The sequence below is a fragment of the Halichoerus grypus genome, chromosome 4 (genome assembly GCF_964656455.1).
Source record: "Halichoerus grypus chromosome 4, mHalGry1.hap1.1, whole genome shotgun sequence".
Lineage (NCBI taxonomy): Eukaryota > Metazoa > Chordata > Mammalia > Carnivora > Phocidae > Halichoerus > Halichoerus grypus.
In genome coordinates, this window is record NC_135715.1 from 44,444,868 (window position 1) to 44,465,255 (window position 20,388).

Below are 20,388 nucleotides of genomic sequence, written 5' to 3' on the forward strand. Positions count from 1 at the left end.
AACTTTCTTTGCAAGGATTATATTTCTTGTGGTATATGATCACTAAAGTCTCTGTTCCATTACCCCATGGTCAGCCAGTAACCAGCCTCTTTCTTCATCACTCATTATTCTGGATGCTCCAGTGTCTGACTACCAGGCTCCAGAGTTCTAAAATAGTTGTTTCAAAGAGTAGTTGTCAGCTCAACAGTTGTTTGGGTGGTGAGGCCAATTCCTGGAGCTCTCTACTCCACCATCTTTGTGATGTCACTCCCTTCATTGTTTAATCCTTGTCACAACCCCAAACTGCTGGTCTCTGATGTTCTATAGCAAGACATTCCCTAAGAAGTATTCTCAATTTACTAAAGTTTGAAGGCTTCCTTAGTTAGGGACCATATTTTTTCAGCTCACTATATCTACTCTAACCTGAAAACTGACTTTTCTAAAAGAATGAAATGGTTGTTATGTTCAAGGGAGAGACAGCCAGGCCCACAGTTAATAAACCCATTCTCCTGGCCAATGACTGATTTAGAAGTGGACATGTGACCTAGCTCTAGTCAATAAGACATAAATGGAACTTTCTGGAGACTTCAGAAAATATTTTCTTATCTGATAAAGTAGATCTACACCCTTTCCTTCCTGCCTTTGAACTTTTTGTGTGAAGATTCAACACACAGAGAATCCTGTAACCCTAAGAAGAAAGCCAAAAAAATCACAGAGATACCCACCAGAGCTCCAACATTGTTATACTGCTGAATTTATCAACCTTTGTAACCATCTACTTCTGAATTTCTAGTTATATGAAATAATAAATTTCTATTATTTAAGCCAGTCTTAGTATTCTGAACCCCACAGATAAAATCATATCAAGTCATTCAACTTCTAAAGGCAGAGGAAAATGAATTGTCAGTTCCCTTATAGCTGAGGACACTGCAGCATACCAGAAATAACTTTGACTCCTACCATTTATCTTAAAAATCCAGGTATATTCAGCAAATGAGGCCATAATATACATGTACTTGTTCTAATATATTTTTCCCAAAGAGTGAAGCAAAACAAAACAAAATCACTTCAGACAAAATTTGAGAAAGATGAGGGGAAGGGAAGGGAAGGGAAGGGATGTCCCTGATGCATCATCTTACAGAATATAACCTCTATTAAATGTCCTCTATTTAATTTAATGGCTTTTTATCTATCCATTCCAAAAGACGTTATTTGGACATTAGAAATTTAAGTAAAATGGAAGCTTTAAGTAAATCATCTTTCAAATAATCCAAACTTTCCATAAATTAACTATAATCCTTAATGAAGGCCTTCTTAGAATTGTGAAGTCTATCCACAATACAATGAACAAAGCCAGTGGTAGTTACGAGAAAGAACACAAAAATCATCAAGGTAAGGAAGAACACATTAATTTTGTGGTTGATTCTTTAGCCTTACCAGTTCTCTATAGACACCTTCATGTTTCCCCTCAGATTTGGTTGACTTTTCTTTCTGTAAAATTTCTCTATTTCGGTTACCAGCAGCACTCATGTTGAGATTACTTCTAGCACCACCACCACCTCCTCCAAATGTCTTGGTCTTTTGATAAGAGAAAAACAAAAGAGATATAAATAAATAACATTTAAAAATAGCTCTAAAGACTAATCTACAACTATTTAACACCTAGTAAAACTGAAGCATCTAAAAGCTTCTTGATTATGTTTTACATGAAAAAAATGAAATGTTAATTAATTCTTTTTAAACAAATATCTACTGGCCATAATCTCTTCTTTCTACAAGTCCAGGTGAAGCAATAAAAAAATTACATTAATTGAAATCTTTAAGTCTTCTAGGCAAGTCATCAGAATAAACCTAAGTAGACAACAATATAGAAGAAAATAAAATAGTACCAGCATCATGGAGATTAGGTGTTAAAATAATTCTAGGGTACAATACTTAAGTGATATCATGAGACCTGGGTTATATAGCAAGTCTATATTTATCAAGGCATTAAACATGTCTAGGAATCGGTTACATTAGGTCTGTGATCCAGTCATATGATTGCATAATCTTTTTCTTTAAGATTTTATTTATTTGAGATGGAGAGAGAGTGCATGCGCATGAGTGGGGGGAGGGGCGGAGGGACAAGTAGACTCCCCGCTGAGCGGGGAGCCCAAAGTGTGGCTCAATCCCAGGATACTGAGATCATGACCTGAGCCAAAGTCAGATGCTTAACCAACCAAACTCCCCAGGTGGCCCTGACTGTATGATCTTAAAAAGTAAACAAATAATATGAATTTTAACACTGTATTAAAACTTTCATTACTAATTTATTATTTACATTAACTATATAACATGCCATCTTACCAACTATGTATAAAAACTTTAAAGTCCATTATTTCTTATTTTGCCTGACTTATTTGAATAATTATGTTTAATCACATTTGAAAATCTGATCTGATCTCATTTTTATCAAAACTACTGTGAAAAGACTAGAATGTAAAGAACATTAGTTTGGAAAGATACAAAATCATGACTGAAAAGCAACCCACTGCTGTTACTTGTACAATATCAAATTAAACATTTGGTTACACAATATCTTTATAGTTCTAATAGATCTAATAAAAGAGGAAGAAGTGAACATTTGCTTTTTATTAGTGATAATAATAGTTTTATGCATATTTTAAAATTATGACAGTAAGAAAACATCCTAGATACAAATTTACGTAACATTGGGAAATTATTTTGAATCAGATGAAAATATAAAGAAACAAACTGAGAAATAGAAAAATGATATGAGATAAGCATTAACCAGACAACATATTAAATATTGATTAGGCAGTTGATGCACCACAGTATTTAAATTTTATTTAAACTGAAATTAAAACCACATCTTCAAAGACCAAAGGTGTATAACTAGATTCATTCTAGTTATATTTTTGTTTTATGCAATAGATTTGGAATGTCTTGACAGTCATCACTTATAAAACCATAATGAAAAAGATGTGAGCTTATATTATTGTGATATAAAGTTTATTAGTCTGGGAGACAGTGCAGTATAGTTAAGAACACAGGCTTTGGAACTTGAGGAGACTGGGACTAAATCTTAGCTCAGCCCCTTCCTAGCTCCTGCCTTCAGCAAGTTACTTCCACCTCCTACAAGACAGGTTTCTCATTCTTAAAACAGGGATGAGAAAAACCTACCTAATTGGGACATTGTAAGAATTAAATGACATCAACAACACAAAGTGATCAATTTAGTAACTGGCACATGGTAAACACTCACAATCCATGGCAACATTAACTGTTTTGCTTAATGTATTAAAACATAGTTACCTGAGAACTCCGGACACTGACGTGTTCCAAATTAAATATATTTCTGGAATTTAAATTCCATAACTCCAAAAGTACTTTTTCTTTGGGTACTACTGAAACAGTCCCATCTTCTGGATGCTTTTCTTTATTATTTTATTTCCATTTTTATGGATTAAATAATAGGATAAATTTTCAGAATTGGTTTTCACTGTTTTATAACAGTTGCCACTCACTAAACATATAAATATCTAGAAACAAAACAACTTAAACATTACCCATAAGGTAAATGGTATTGTCCTTTAAGAGTGACACCATCTTGTCCATACTGTACAATTTAGGAATCCGTGAAATCATCATGACCATGAAACTCAAGTGGGCCCTTAATGCTCCCTAGCAATCTTACTATATTCCCCTAGCCCATCCACCCTCCCAGTCTTCTAGACCACTACTTTACATAGTCCCCTTGCTCCTCAAACCTCCAACATCTTCTCCATTGTTACTATTGACCTTGCTTACTTCCTCACTGAAAAAACTGAAATAATCATTACAGAACTTGCATAGATTTTCACCACATCAACCCACCCACTGATATCTGCATACTCACTTTCTCTTAGCACTGTATATTTTATCTTACTACCATCCACATGAATGTCTAGAGGAATCTAGAGGAAATGAATTCCCCAACTCTACATTGTTTCTCAGACATCTTACATGATCTTTCAACAGCTTCTGACAAGTTCAATACCCCTTCCTCCATGATGCAATTTCTGCATTCTTTTGTTCTGATCCTATCTTCCTGGTTGTACCTTGGCTGGTTCAACCTCTTTCATACAACCTCTAGTGCTACAGGGTTCATTTGTTACCCCTTTTCTCTTCACTTCAGCACTCATTTGGTGATCTCATTTGGCCTCATGATTTTCAAAAGGCATCCATATATGTCTACAACTTCCAAATGCAGATCTGTTCCAAACCTCACTTTTTCAATTATACTCTTCTGTCTCACTGCCTATGAAGCCACGTGGATGACTAACAGGCACACTTCAACATTAACATGTTCAAAACAGAATACCAAATCTTTATCCTCAAACCCATTCCACCATAGTCTTCTCCAATTCAAAGTAAGCAACTCTAACTTGCCAACTTCTTAGGGCAAAACCTTGGAATCATTCATGACACCTCTTCTCATGCTCAATATCTCAGAAATCGTGATAGCTCTACTTTTAAAATTCCAGAATCTGACCACTTGGCACCACCTATACAGCTGCCATCATCATCCTGGCTACCATTATTTTTCCCTCCCTGGATTACTTTGATAATTTCCTAACTCGTCTGATTCAATTTTCTTCTCTAAAATGTACTCTGAACCTAACAGCCAGAATTAGCTTTTTAAAGTTGATGTTATTGCTGTGCTGAAACCCTCTAAAGGCTCTCATTTCTCTCTGAATAAGTTAGTGTTTTTAACATGACTTACGGAGACCTACATAAGCTGACCTCCATTATCACTCTTGACTTTATATTCTACTTCCTGTCCCTTTGTTCTCTCTGCTTCCACTGGCTACCTTCCTATTCCTTGAACATATACTCCTGCTTTAGAACATTTGCAAAGGCTTTTTCTTCTCATGTAACCATATAGCTAATTCTCTTACCTCCTTCAAGTCTTGGCTCAAATCTCATCATCCTGAGACCTAATCAAATTACTGTATTTAAAACTGAAATCTGCAACTTACTTAGCATGTTTATATTAGTGTCCTTACTAGAATGTAAACTACACAAAAATTTAAAAGAATTTTCAATTTCTGACCATTCTATTTTAGTGCACCCCACCCCCAACTGGCACTCCCAACTCCCCAACCTACTCTATTTTTTTTTCTTCCTATAGCACTTAACCAACATCTAAACTACCATATAACTTACTTTACTCAGTGCGCTAATAGTCTCTCTCCTTTACTAAAATATAAGCTTGATATGGGCAGGGATCTTTTGCCTATTTTGTTCATTGATTTAACCTAAGCATTTAAAACACACCCTAGGGGGCACTGGGGTGGCTCAGTTGGTTAGGTGTCCAACTCTTGATTTCAGCTCAGGTCATGATCTCAGGGTCATGAGATTGAGCCCTGTGTCGGGTTGGGCATGGAGCTTGCTTAAGATTCTCTCTCTCTCCTTCTCCCTTTGCCCCTCCCACTCCTCCACGCTTGCTTTCTCTCTCTCTCTCTCTCAAAAATAAAAAATAAAACCTTTCCTAGTATATAGATTTTCAAAAAATATTTGCTGATTAAGAAATAAAGGAAAAAATAAATGAAAATCATGGCTTGATCATGTGCAGTAGATTCCACCAAATCCATGTGTTTAAATGGATGATCATAAAACATCTTTTCAGAACAATTACAGTGTTATTCAGACATTTAAATATAAATCTGTGTGTGTGTGTCTACTTACCTATATAGAAAGATATAGGGACAATCTACTATAATGCACATACGTTTAGTCCTAGATTTGCCACTGAATAACACTAAGCAAGTTCAGTTAGTTTTGAGCCATCAGTTCTCTTATATATATATTGAGAAGTTTTAAGTTTCTTCAGAAAACTAGGATTCTTGGGGCGCCTGGGTGGCTCAGTCATTAGCGTCTGCCTTTGGCTCAGGTCATGATCCTGGGGTCCTGGGGTTGAGCCCCACATTGGGCTCCCTGCTCGGCGGGAAGCTTGCTTCTCCCTCTCCCACTCCCCCTGCTTGTATTCCCTCTCTTGCTGTCTCTCTCTGTCAAATAAATAAATCTTAAAAAAAAAAAGAAAAGAAAACTAGGATTCTTTACTTATCAAATATTTATGGAAAATATAATGGGATCAATTATGACTTTAAAAAAATGAAGCATATTACAGTATAACTATATTCCAGTAAAGAGTTATAACCACATCAAACAAAATTCTGGGAGGAAAGTTTGTGTGAGAAAAATGTGTATCAAAAGAACAACTTTCCTATAATCATTAAGGAATTGATATATACCCAATTTACTCTTTTTAAACTCCATAATTTTAATAGCTTTTTGGGAAAGTAGAAATATATTTAATGTGAACTATGCAAAATGCATTAATTTCAGAAGCATTAAAAGTGATTTTTTTTAAAATGTATCTTAGCACATAGGAAATACTAAAGAATAGCAATAGTCACATTTATTGAATGCTTTTAGTGAAGGAAAATCTGATCTGTGCCATGCAGGATTCTAAATGTTTTAAAGATTATCGATTTAATTCTCCAGCAACCATATGAAGTGGGTACCATTATTATCCCCTTTTCATAGATGAAGAAAAGTAAGGCACAAAAAATTAAGTAACCTATCCAAGGTTGTCAGCAGTATATGCTTCCGGGCTGTCTGGTTCCAGAGCTTGTGCTCTTGGACCCTACAAGCGACGGATGATAGAAAGACATTGCAGGAAGAACAATTAAAATTCAGTAAGTCTCTTATACTTCAAATTTAAATAGGAAAGCAGTGTCAGCAAACTTCTAATGAATAAAGGAAAGTATTTCAATCTCACTGATTAAGAAAAGTCTGTCTAAGCAACAAATTCATGAACAAAAATTTCTTATCAAAGTCTAAAATCAATTAAATAACTATAGAAAACACCTATTTCAAATAAGAAAGTTAAAATAATTAAAAGAAAACCATTTGGCTGTTAGAACATGATGGATTGTGTGTGTGTATATATAAATACATATGATCCAAAGAAAAAAATGATTTTTTACTAAGTAGACTGAAGAATGAAAACTAACAAAAATATTAATCCTTGAACCACTGATTTATCCTCTGATCTTTACCTGCATTCCTCAGAAGTGGCCTTTAGCCCAACTAACATAACTAACTCTGCTATAATGCAAAGTGTTGTGTTCAGTTGTTACACTATTAAGAAGAAAAGGAAGAGGGAGAAAAGGGTAGTCTGTTAGCAAGAACTGTCAAGGAGAGGGCGTGGCGTCTGGGTGGGCTCAATCGGTTAAGCGTCTGCCTTAGGCTAAGGTCATGATCCTGGAGTCCTGGGAGTCCCGGGATCCAGTCCTGCATCCTGCACCGGGCTCTCTGCTCAGCAGGGAGTCAGCTTCTCCCTCTTCCTTCTCAGCTCCCCCCCGCCCCCGACTCATGCTCTTTCTTTCTCTCAAAAAAAAAAAAAAAAAAAAAAAAGAATTGTCAAGGAGATTAAGAAAAAGAACATATGAGCAAAATGTGTAAGCTGAAGACTCCGTAAGTTACTGCGGCATTTCTACTGATGAAATATGCAAGAAGAATGTCAAAAGTTTGTTGAATTAGTTACCTTATATGAAAAGACAATAATGATTATGAGTAACCTAAATAGAACATACTGACAAGAAATAAGAGAAATTTATAATGATTTAGTTTCTTACTTCTTTGCTCTTTGCAACTTCCGCAATAGCAGCAGTCCTTTGCTTTTCAAATTCATCATTATCATTTGTCGGTTTGACAGGCATTGTAACTTGCAATGTCTTTCTTCGGTCAAGTTCTCTACTATCCACTTGGACATGAGATATGCACTTCTGGTAATAATAAATAAAAATAAAACACTTCAGTATTTCCAAAAGTGATTCAAGTTTTTCATAAGAAAGTAATACCTCAAAAGAAATATTTGTGTCAGTGACAACAACTGAGAGCTCATAAAAATATAATTCTTTCCCACAGATTAAAAAAAAGGTAGAAAATTGATTAAATTAACTTTTAAATAAATGTAACTGGTAAATAAAATGTAAAGCTACATAAAAATGTGGCCATCTAAAATAGGGCACATATTTAAAACATACATTGAACCATTCTAGGTTGCATTCTAGGATAATGACTTGAAATAATTCTAAATTTCAAACAGTCTATACTACTGTACAAGAAGAGGTAAGTTCAGTTTTTTATTAAGAGTTTGATTTTTGTATTATGCCAAAATATGCATATGAAGATTATTTTAAGTAGTATGGTTATTTTAAATATAAAGAGCTGTCTCTGAACTTATAAACCAAAAACTAAAAACATACCTGCTCTCTCAATCAGGCCACAAAAGTTTTTGATTTTTAGTTTCATAAGATAAATTAAGAAAGCTGTCACTGCCTAAAAATAAGCCCCAAGTTCTGTTCTCCCTTCCAATCCTAGCAGTAAAAATCCTATAAAATGAACCTTGTCTCAATTTAATAATAAAAAAAGGAAAACATGCTCTCAAACAAATATATTAAACAAATACAGATTTTCAGCAATATAAGTATATCCTGTCGATACCAGAACACACCCAGCATTATCTATTTTAACCCATGCATGAGGCTAAGATAAACTGAAAGAATTTTTCAGAATGGACTTTATAAAAAATAATATTATTGAAACTATAACTTTTATAATATTTCCTAATTTAAAAAACTAAAAAAAAACACTACTCATAATCCTGAAAATAATTAGATTATAAGTCTCTCTGAGCAATTCATGAAAGAAATATTATCACCAAAATGTTTAAGAGGAAAGCAAATTCTTGCAAAAATGTATTTATTAGATTCAAATACAAATTATTAGACTGTTCATGCTCTGTTTCCATTCTGAAGGTTTATTACATTGGTAGAAGAGAAAATGGCTGCAACATGGATCAGACTATAGGGCATCATGCCTCCTTTCATCTTGACCATGCCTGGCTCCAAAGCATGGTAAAAGCGGCATATTTTTAAAGTATTTTCAAAATAGCCATGATGCAAGAATGACTTTAATTTTGAGTTGACTCTACAAAAAGATTTTTGGAAAGCATGCCAGTCAACTGACTGTACCCATTTATCTGCCGACCAGCCAGAGGTCTTTTTCACACCAGAAAAACCAAACCAAACCAAAACAAACAAAACAAAAAAACAACTACTGTTATGCAATAGCTCTGTTTCCCACCTGTTGTGGAACTCATATTCACTCTGCACTAGCACTCTACAAGAAAAATAAAGAGCAAGCACAAAGGCAGATTACCAACAGCTGGCGCCATCAAGAAGCAAAGAGAAAGCTGCCACAGGCATTCTTCTCAGACTCAGCAGGGATAAAGTAGGGAAAGGCTGCAGGAGACTGTTGTGAATACAATTTGATGCTGAGTACAATAGGGAAGACCCAATATACCTGCCAGCCAAGGCGTTACCTCAATGTAACATTTTGCAGAGGCTGGGTTGAAAAATAGGAAGTAGAACACTTTTAGCTTTTATGAGAGAAGGATCAGGGCTGCTGTGGTTAAAAAAATAAACACCAAATAGAAATGAAATGAAGTTCTCGCCTGAGGTGGGTATTTGGATCAAGGCAGAAGAACAGAATCCAGGAGAGGACAGCTGGGACAACAGGCCCTACTCAAGTGCAGTGAGGCCTCTGTGTTCTCACCTTTATGTCTCATCCTTCTGTTGACACTTTCATTTTCTCTCTCCCTCTTGTGTTTCTACTGACAAAGTGGGAAATTACAGCATACATCTGTCTTCTTTCTTTTGAATTTCTCTCTCTCAAAAAAAAAAAAAAGTCCCCCCATCCTATCTTAATTAGTTCTAAGTTGCTGCTCTTCAGGTGTACCTCTCAATTGCTTCAATCTTTGGGTTAAGAGCTCTTGAGAAAAGAATCTACACCAACAATTTAATTAAAGAAAAAACTCCACAATTATTAAATTTCTGTGTTTAATATATTTCCACATAACTCCCATGACCTCTAAATGAATAGTTCAGCACAAAACTAAACACAGTTTGAATACAAATGAAAAACAATTTTTTGCTGATTAAAATTCATCTGCCAACATGAAAGTCATTACCTGTCCAAAAGGCACAAAAGGAGGTGGTCCACCTTCAGTTCCAATATTACTTCTACTGTGTTTTGACAAGCTCTGTGAGAAAAGTGAGTCACAAAACAGAAATTACACCATTTACAATGTACCAGGAATCCACTTATTTTAGTAGATTATACAGAACAGGAAAAAAAGCATTCTATAAATTATTTCAAACTACATAAAATGTTTTATGTAATTAGGCTAATAATTAGGCAAAGGTTCTCCCCCCACCTCCCCATACTAAACTACACATTCAAATACAATTTTCAAAGTACCTACCAACATGCTCCCATAAAAAGAAAACAGTTAAAAAAAAAAACCTCCTCAACAAGGGGTAAATTCAAGACAACAACATCGGTAACAAGAATTTCACTTTAAAGCATATTAAAACTATAATCTGACAGACAAATATTACCTGGAAATGATCTTCAAAATAAATTTTTAGACATAAAAACTATTAGCAAACAACATACTTGTGATATTGTGATAAAATAAATAAATATATATATATATATATATATATATTTGGTCTTCTTCCCCAGTTCCTGGAACAGAGCTCCTAAAACCCTTGGAATTTCCTGAGTGATAGGGGTGAGAGGAGCATCTTCTGTTAGTCTTAATAAGCTTCTCTGAGCTTACCTGAGTTCATGCTAATAAGGTGACTATTGCTGGGCCCCCAGATAGTTCCAGGATCCGGGCTGGTTGCTAGAGGCACTACTAATGTGATTAGAAGGTAGGAGACTGAGTTAATCACCAATGTCCAGTGGTTGAGTCAATCATGCCTATATAATGAGCCTCCAGTGAAACCCTAAACAATGAGGTTCAGAGAGTTTCCAGGCTGGTGAACATATCCATGTGCTGGGAAGGTAGAACACACCCAATTCTATAGGGTCAGAAGTTCCTATGCTAGGGACCCTTCTAGATCTTGTATTTCTTCATCTGGCTGTTCATTTGTGTCTTTTATAATATCCGTTATCATAAACCTGTAATAGCAAGTAAAGCGTTGCCCTGAATTCTGTGAGCCATATAGCAAATTATCAAACCTGAGCAGGGGGTCATGAGAATCCCCAATTTGTAACCACATTGGACGGAAGTGTGGGCAACCTGGGGACCCACTATTTGCAACTGGCATCTGAAGTGGTGGAGCAGTCTTGTGAGATTGAGTCCTTAAGCTGTGGGGTCTGTACTAACTCTGGGTAGTGTCAGAATTGAATTAAATTTTAGGACATGCACGTGGTGTCTATACAGAAGCGGAGAATTGCTTGGTGTGGAAAATACACACATTTGGTGTCAAAGTGTTGTGACTAGCAACAGTTCATAGGAATACTTAACAATAAAAGTGATTTCTAATTATTTAAAGAGATCATATTTTTCTAGTTTATGATATGGAGGTTACTTTTAATTACAGTAAAATTCCCTTAATAAAGTCTTGTCTTACAAATCAATTTATACTTTGAAGAAGTAATCAGCCCATTGTTCTTTAATAAAAATAAGCTTCCAAACCCTACTGATTTTAGTTTCCTTTTTTCCCCTCTCATATTTAAGACTAGAAAGATAACAACATATTATAAAAATGGGAAAACAAAGATCCTCCTAGCAAAACAATTTCTCACACCATAATGTCCTTCAAAAACATCGTAAGGAATCTTCTGAAGGACTCCTTTCAGTCATCTATTCCTATTTGTTTTGTTTTTGAGGTGTTAACATGTCTGTTAAGCACTAGTTGTCATTTAATACATCTTTTCAACTTTAAAATTTTTTGTGCATATTTAATAATTATCATTAGAAAATGTTATGTTTAAAATATGCTGTTAAACAGTGGGTGGAAAGAAGTTTTAAAAATCATCATGTGCACTTTTCAAACATGTTCTAGAGTTCCTGAATTATGTAGAGAATACTATGCATTTTAGGTAATTTATATAAAGAATGCTAAGACTCGGGGTGCCTGGGTGGCTCAGTTGGTTAAACCCCGACTCTTGATTTCAGCAGGTCATGATCTCAGGGTCATGAGATGGAGCGCCGCGTAGAGCACCGAGTAGAGCTCCACACTCAGTGGGGAGTCCGCTTGAGTTTTTCTCCCTCTGCCCCTCCCCCCCTTTCACGCTCTCGCTCTTTCTCTCTTCAATAAATAAATAAAATCTTATAAAAAAAGAATTTTAAGACTAAAGGCAGTAGTACTATTCAGTTGATTAAGCAAAGAGTAATTTAAACCATATAGGAATGTTATATTTCCTTACAAGCTATACTTAAGATTTTAACCTCTTTAAAAAAACAGCAAATGCATACAATTATCTAGGGATCCTTTTCTCAGCTTCAGTTTAGATATAAGAATAGGATTATTTAAACACCAATCATTTCAATTTATACTATAACTTCCTCAAAAAGCTCACATAAGCTGCTAATAATACCATCTCTCAATACACATCATATAATTTAAAACATAGGATTTAACTTCTCATCCCGATGGATGTACAAAAGTCAGACTTCATCTCCCTCTATAAACAAGTAGGAATCTGGACAACATGTAAGAAACAACTGTTTTAAGACACAGGACAATAAGTAGTGTAGGACTATAATCCATGAAAGAAAGAGAAAAAACAAAACAAACAAAACAGATGAGCTCTGCATTTCTGCTCAGAAACATGATGCAGACAGAGTGCAGAGAGCCAAGTTGAGAAAATGAATTTCACAGTTCAGGCAGGCTGAAGCAACTAGAAGTTATAGGGCAGAGTTTTGTAAAAGAGGGACCTGTAGAGAAAAGAGGCTCCAGAAACCAACATTTGAATTCCCTGAAGTCATTGCTGAGAACCAGAATGAGCAAAAACAATAAGTTTTAAGCTTCCATTTATAATAGCATCAGAAAGAATAAAATACTTGGGGATAAACTTAAGTAAAGAAACCTATACACTGAAAACTACAAAAAATGCTAAAAGAAATTAAAGATGATACCAATAAATGTAAAGATAACTTGTGGTCATGGATTGAAAGAATTAATATTGTTAAGATGTCAATACTACTCAAAGTGGTCTAGAGATTCAATGCAATTCTCATCAAAATCCCAAGAAGTTTTTTTTTGCAGATACAGAAAAATTCACCCTATAATTCATATGAAATCTCAAGGGACCCTGAATAGCCATAACTATCCTAAAAAGGCCTCACACTTCTCAATTATACAAATTACTATAATCAAAATAGCGTGGTACTGGCATAAAGATAGACATATGGAACAAAAGAATAAAGAACCCAGAAATAAACCCTTGCTTGCATATATGGTCAAATGATTTCTGATGAGGGTGGACAAGACCATTCATTGGGGAAAGGAGAGAAATAGTGCTGGGAAAATGGGTATCCACATGCAAAACAATGAAATTGGACCCTTAACTTGTATCATATACAAACATTAATTTAAGTTGGATCAAATACCTAAATTCAAATCCATAAAACTCTTAAAAGAAAACACAGAAGCAAAGTTTCATGACACTGGATTTAGCAATGATTTCTTAGATACAACACCAAAAGCACAGGCAACAAAAGAAAAAATCATGAAATTAAACTTCACCAAAATTAAAAATTTTTGTCCACCAAAGGATACTACTGACAGAGTGAAAAGACAACCCATAGAATATGAAAAAAATATTTGTAAGTTATACAGCTGATAAAGAATTGATATCCAGAAAATACCAAGAACTCATATGACAAAAAACTATAAACAAACCAGCTAAAAAATGGATAAAGGACTTAAACACTTCTCCAAAGAAGATATACAAATGGCCTATGAAAGGCTACTAAATATCACTAAGCATTAGGGAAATGCAAATCAAAACCACAATGAGATTCCACTTCACACTGATTAAGATGATTGTTATAAAAAATAAAATAAAATAAAAAGGATTGGCAAGGATGTGGAGAAATTAGATCTCTTGTGCATTGCTGGTGGGAATATAAAATGGTGCAATCACTGTTGAAAACAATATGGCAGTTACTCAAAAGATTAAACATAGAATTACTATATGACCCAGCAATCCTACTTCTGGTTATATGCCCAAAAGAAATGAAAGCAGAAACCTGAACAGATATTTGCACAATCATGTTCATAACAGCATTGTTCATAATTAGCCAAAAAGTAGAAACAACCCTAATGTCCATCAATGGATGAATGAGGAAAATGTTGTGTGTATGTGTATATACACATAGATACACACACACACACACACACACACACAATGCCATACTGTTCAGCCTTAAAAAGTCAGGAAATTCTGACACATTCTACAACGGGGATGAACCTTGAAAACATTAAGCTAAGTGAAATAAGCCAGACACTAAAGGACAAATATCATATGATTCCAGTTATATGAAGTACCTAGAGTAGTTGAATTCATAAAGACAAAGTAGAATGGTGACTACCAGAGACTACGGGTGGCTGTAGGGGGTTGCAAAGTTATTTCATGGGTACAGAGTTAAAGTTTTGGAAGACAAAAATTCTAGAGCTGGATGGCTGTGATGGTTGGATTAACAATATAAATGTATTTAATGCCACTGAATTTTACACTTAAAATGGTTAAAATGTCAAATTTTATGTTATGTATACATTACCATACATACATACCAAAGAAAAAAAACAAACCCAGATCTGTCATGGGAACAGGGTGAGGGACACGAAAATGTTACAGAAACTATATCACTTTGTAAATTACATCTGGTTCAGAACTCTCTAGAACTTGTCTGTCCAACATACAAAACATTTTGAGGTTTGAGTTCTTCCTTTCGTCACCTATCACCAATTTGTTATAGCTATAACACCTGCACATGGTTTAAATACTGCCCAATGTCCCCTATTTATTGTACAGAACAGTTAGGGTCCTCTTTCCAAATTAACTCTATGGTTTATGGTTTCTATGTGTACACCTGATTTCTATGTGTACCACCTGCTAGATGCTTGTTAAGTAATTGAAAATTCTCCATGGTTTCTACATTATTGCGGTTACCAAATCAAAACGGCAACAACTATGAAACCAAAGAGAACTATAATCATATTAAGATGTTTTTAAATGCTTTTTAATGTTTTAATGTAAATTTTTATTGCCTCCTAACAAGAAAAATAATACAGCTTTCAGGAAACAAAATGCAAACATAATATAATAAAACATTACAAAGACAACTATCAAACTACTAATAATCAGTGTGTGTGTGTGTGTGTTTTAGGGGTAAGGAAGTTTCTAGGAACATTTAACTGACTTTACAGTTAGTGAAGTAGTTCTGGCTGGGGTTGGGTAAGTAATATAAGGTACTGGTCTGACTTGAGAACATCTTACCACATTTTTTAAAAATCTCTAATAATAAACAGTTTATTAACTTGTGAAAAGAAAGAGCTATATGAAATGGGTGGGATTTCTCTAGGAAATTCAAAGTTCATAAATTTGGCTATTTCTGTAAAACTATCAAGCCACTTCTGAATTACTTGCTTTTGTAACATTTTAACTAAACAGTGCAGTTATGGAACATTATCTTATACTGCATAGCACTGCAGACCTAAGTGTAGCACATTAGTATAATAAGTAATGTGCCTAATTTCTTTATCTATTTACCTCCCAAACAGAGGCACTTTCAAAGTAAGAAAATAGAAAAGAATAATGTATCATAAAATAGCAAAAGCGTCTATTGCTAGGCCCCTTGGCTCATTCTAGGTAACAGGCAAAATTTGAGGGTAGCACAAGAACATCAATTTTAGCAAAGAGTAATTAGTTTTATGTGCTTTGTAACTCACTCATTCCACAATCATTTGTTATAATGTTTTTTGTATGTAAAGATCAGGGCTCTGCTTCAGAGATACCTGAAGTCTCAGATCTATCACCTATTAGCTCTGTAATCATAAAATAAGTTATTTAACAGTTCCTTAAGTCCATTTTCTATGGACATAATACTCCCTCATAAGACTGTCAGGAGGATTACATGGTATACTGATGTAAGAGCCCAGCACAATACTACAGACTGTTCAACAAATATTCATGGAATTGAACAAAAGCACAAACAATTCTGACCTCAAAAAGTCTGCAATCTATTAAAGGAGATAATTAAACGTAATTTTAGTGTTGGTAAAAAAGTAATATGCTTCTTGATACAAATAAAATGTTCCAAGAATTCCATAAGGAAGAACTACTTCAGTTGGTAAAGAAGCAAGCATTTGACCAGGGTCTAAAAGCATGGGGACAATTTGGCCATGCAGGGATCAGGAGAAAGAGAACAAGATAAATAATATAAATGTGGGAAAAGCCTTTTCCCCCCAAAAGTATAACTGAGGGAAGCACAGAGAATCAAAGAAAGAATAAGTAGTTCCATTTGGCCAGAACAAAATCCATGTAAAATAATTTAGAAAGTTAAAAAGGAAAACTGGAACCAGAGCTAGATTGTAAACAGCCTTGAATGCCAAATTAAGGCGTTTGAAATAAAAGCAGGGGTGATGTGTTCTGAGTGATGCTGAAGGAAGATAATCTTGAAGAAATAAATAAAATAAATTAGAAGATGAAGAAAGTATATATGGAGAGACCAGTGAAAAGGCTACTGCAATGGTCCAGGCGAGAGATGCAAAAGACTTAAACTAAAATAATCAAGTTGTGAATATTTTAAAAAATTTAAAAAATGAGCAAAAAAAAAAGACAAACTATAGCAACAGCAATGGACCTGGAGAGCAAGAGACCGATTTAAGATCTGACTGCAGTGGATCAACAGAATTGGTTGCTGGAAGCAAACTAGAGACAAAATCACTAGATAACCTAGGTGACTAGGAGGATGAAGATATTGCTAATATAAATGGGGAAAACAACTGAAGTGCCTAGGAAGACAAGGCAATAAGAACCTCTCCATTAATGTGAAATTCTATATATACAACTTGCTTTCAGTTTTATGTATGTGTGGTTGTACATGAGACAAATAGACATAGATTATATTCATATATATTCACAAACACTGGTTTTTTGCAGAATTATACACAGATATATGTAGTTTACTAATGGTATCTTGGGAGTTTTGAAAACTTGTCAGTAAAGAACTACTTTTTAAAATATGTAATAAAATGTGGTAAATACTGAAAAATGACATCTGCTCAAGACAAAGAATATACTTAAACAAAGGTAGATAGTTTTCTGTAAAGATCACTGTGTTCCATTTGATTCAATCTGACACAAAATACTAGTTTTACTGTTCATTATGGGAAGATCTCCTTAAAATACAGAATGCCATAAAAAAAGTGCAGTTTTGGGGTGCCTGGGTGGCTCAGATGGTTAAGCATCTGCCTTCGGCTCAGGTCATGATTCCAGGGTCCTGGGATCGAGCCCCACATCGGGCTCCTGGCTCAGCAGGGAGGCTGCTTCTCCTTCTCCCTCTGCCTCTCTCCCTGCTCATGCTCTCTCTCTATCTCTGTGTCTCAAATGAATAAATAAAATCTTTATAAAAAAAAAAAGTGCAGTTTTTTTAAAAGTTCAACCATTTTTCTTAGTTTACACTTACTCTTTGTAACTCCCATTTCTCAATAAGGTGTTCTACTTCACCACCAAGAACTGTGGTGTTAGAGTCATTCAAGAGCAGGAATCCATTTTTTACATCCACAATACCTGAGAGCTTCACTTTAGTTCCAGGTGGTGTGTTCAGGCTAAAGCAAACCAAAGCAAAAAAAAAAAGAAAAAAGAGAGAGAGAGTTAAAACACACTGAAGCTCCTTCCCCGAACTCGAATTCAGTCCTGAACCTGGTCAAGCTCTTCAAAACACACTCATACATAAACTGTTTTTTCAGGAAACTGGCTATATAGTGCGAATAGATTACCTATAGGGAAGAGGTCAGAAGACCAGGTCCAAGGCTGTCACTTTTTACCTTACTAACAAATGAACTTCAGTTTCCCCATTAAAAAAAAAAAAAAAAAAAGTGGACAATAAAAATCACACCTCACAAACTTGTAGTAAAGATAAACAGAACAGAAGATATGGAAGTACCTTCCCATGCCATACACGGCATGCTGTGCAAATGGAAGACTTGCCATTTTCCCCTGAGCTTTGACTATGCATTGCAAAGATACACTATGTGCAAATTAAATTTCAATACACAAAAAGATATCTGACCAGTAATAATCCTAGAAATTTTACATCTATATGAGCTACCATAATCCATACAAACAATGCTTCTTTTTGTTAACCATCTAGTTAAAGATCAAATGAGAATTATTTACTTTAAAGTTTAATTTAATCTTAAAAGAACTTGTCTGTAATAGGCTAAATATTATCAGACTTAGGGAAAACAGTACACGATGACCCCTTTTACAAAAACCAGAGACGAAATGTTTATCCCCCTACCAACTGTTTGTTAAAAGAAACAGTGGAAGGAACCATTTCATTACTGAGATTTATTCTAAAATAAAAGCACAGATACTGAGTCCCACCCCATCTCTCTGCACATGCAGCAAGGGACAAAGTACTCTAAATAGGAGTAAAGACTATTCTCATACACTTAGGACAAATTAGAAAATCAGGCTGAAAGGGCTTCACATGGTCCACATTTTTAAAGCTCAGGATATTCACCATGTGCTGATATATGCAACAGCAAAATCAGTGAAGGCATTGATATCACTGGTCTGTTTTGAAGAAAGATGGCTTTAAAACAGTATTAACAAGAAGAAATAGAACACTCTTGTTTTTAAAGCCTCAAAGATCTCATAGAAAGTAGGACATTATCCGGGAAAAACTATTCTGAAGATCCCAAGCTTTGTCCTCACATGTAACTCATAGAACAAATAGTCATAAACAGCTGTGCCTAACCTAACTAACCCTTAAGCGGAGAGCTCTGTGGTAGCAAATAACAATATCAGACTTCAGTATCAGCAACAATTGAATACAGTTACACTAAGTGAGTAAGTTTTTCCCAATTTCAGGCAATCAGCAGATTGAGATTTTCATAACTCTGTATCATCATTTAAGGATTAAAAGAAAGTTTCAACTACAGGATGCTATACTCTTTAAAGAAACTATTATAATTACTGAATTGTATCATTTACATAAAACTTATTCATCAAAAACATTTTTAGCCAATAATTTCTTACAAATTGGTAAAATTGGAAAATGCAATGAAAATCTAGAAACATAAATTAGCAATAAAACTACATAAGAACTTAAAAGACTGGATGCAAATTACAGGGGCATTTAAGTTGTGATAATATAACTTTAAAAGCTAATCCGAAAACAAATGATAAACTAATTTTTGTATAAAATGACTGTACCTTTCTCAAACTCTCCCTAATAGGATAAGAGGAAAAAGTTGTCAAATTATTTGAAGATGTACTTAAAATTTCATTAGGATAACTGATAAAAAATCCCACTCACCACATTAAATGATAGTTCTATTCTCACAAAAAGATAAACATGTGTTAAAATTTTAACATAATTTTTAAAACATCACCTTCAGGGCCCTAACTAACCCTTATTCAGAGAGCATATTTTGGTTTAATTATTATTTTTATTGGCACCCCAAAGTGCCTCTACTCTCCCTTCAATGCAATTTAAAAAAAACTATAACAAGACAAATAAACACAAAAACAGTGAGAAGTGGGTGTTTAAAAGTTGAAGCCAGTCAGGAAGTAGAACAGAAGAGCTGAAAAAGCACCCCACAGAAATGCATTGTCCACTAAAGGCAACACAGTCCATATTAGATCCTGGTGTATCCTCTCTAGTGAGTTATTCTACTTTGCTTCTAAGATAACCACCAACCAATATTACTTCGATAAAAGTCTCCCAAATGTTCACATGTAAAAACAGTTCTGCAGGCCATTGCTTTTACAGCAACAAAAGCAGATATGCTACTTCAATGGTGAGTCAGTGAGCAAATGGTAGTATTTTTTTTTTCAATTGTCAAATTGCAATAAATTCAACAAAAGAAGACAGTTAACAAACTTTCTGGACGACCTTGTGTTTTCATTTAGCTCAGAGAAATACACAGCAGTAAAATCAGAGAGGGTGCCATTACACGGCAAATCTTTCTGAGTCATTTATGAACTCCTTTGTAGGGGGTTTGACTGAATTTGTCAGAGGAGAGCTTTCTCCACAAAAGCAGGAACCCTTCCACTCTTCAAAAAGACAACAGGGGCACCTGGGTGGCTCAGACGGGTAAGCATCCAACTCCTGATCTCAGCTGAGGTCTTGATCTCAGGGTTGTGAGTTCTAGCCCTGCACTCCATGCTCAGCATGGAGCCTACTTAAAAAAAAAAAAAAAGACAACATAATACAAAATCAACAAAACCTGCTTTGTATATAAAAATCAGTATTTGAGA

The 20,388-nt window shown here is 34.8% G+C and overlaps 1 protein-coding gene across 4 annotated transcripts in view; it reads right to left on the reverse strand.

Moving 5' to 3' along the window:
• The window catches only part of TDRD3 (tudor domain containing 3), a 156,129-nt gene that overhangs the window by 61,017 nt on the left and 74,724 nt on the right, over positions 1-20,388 (reverse strand). For all 4 annotated transcript variants that reach the window (XM_036085418.2, XM_036085417.2, XM_078070280.1 and 1 more), the window contains exons 5-8: positions 17,585-17,726; positions 10,064-10,135; positions 7,665-7,814; positions 1,417-1,557 (exon numbers count right to left, since the gene is read on the reverse strand). In XM_036085418.2, coding sequence (XP_035941311.1) covers positions 1,417-1,557; positions 7,665-7,814; positions 10,064-10,135; positions 17,585-17,726 — 505 coding nt within the window. The remainder of the gene's footprint in view (positions 1-1,416; positions 1,558-7,664; positions 7,815-10,063; positions 10,136-17,584; positions 17,727-20,388) is intronic.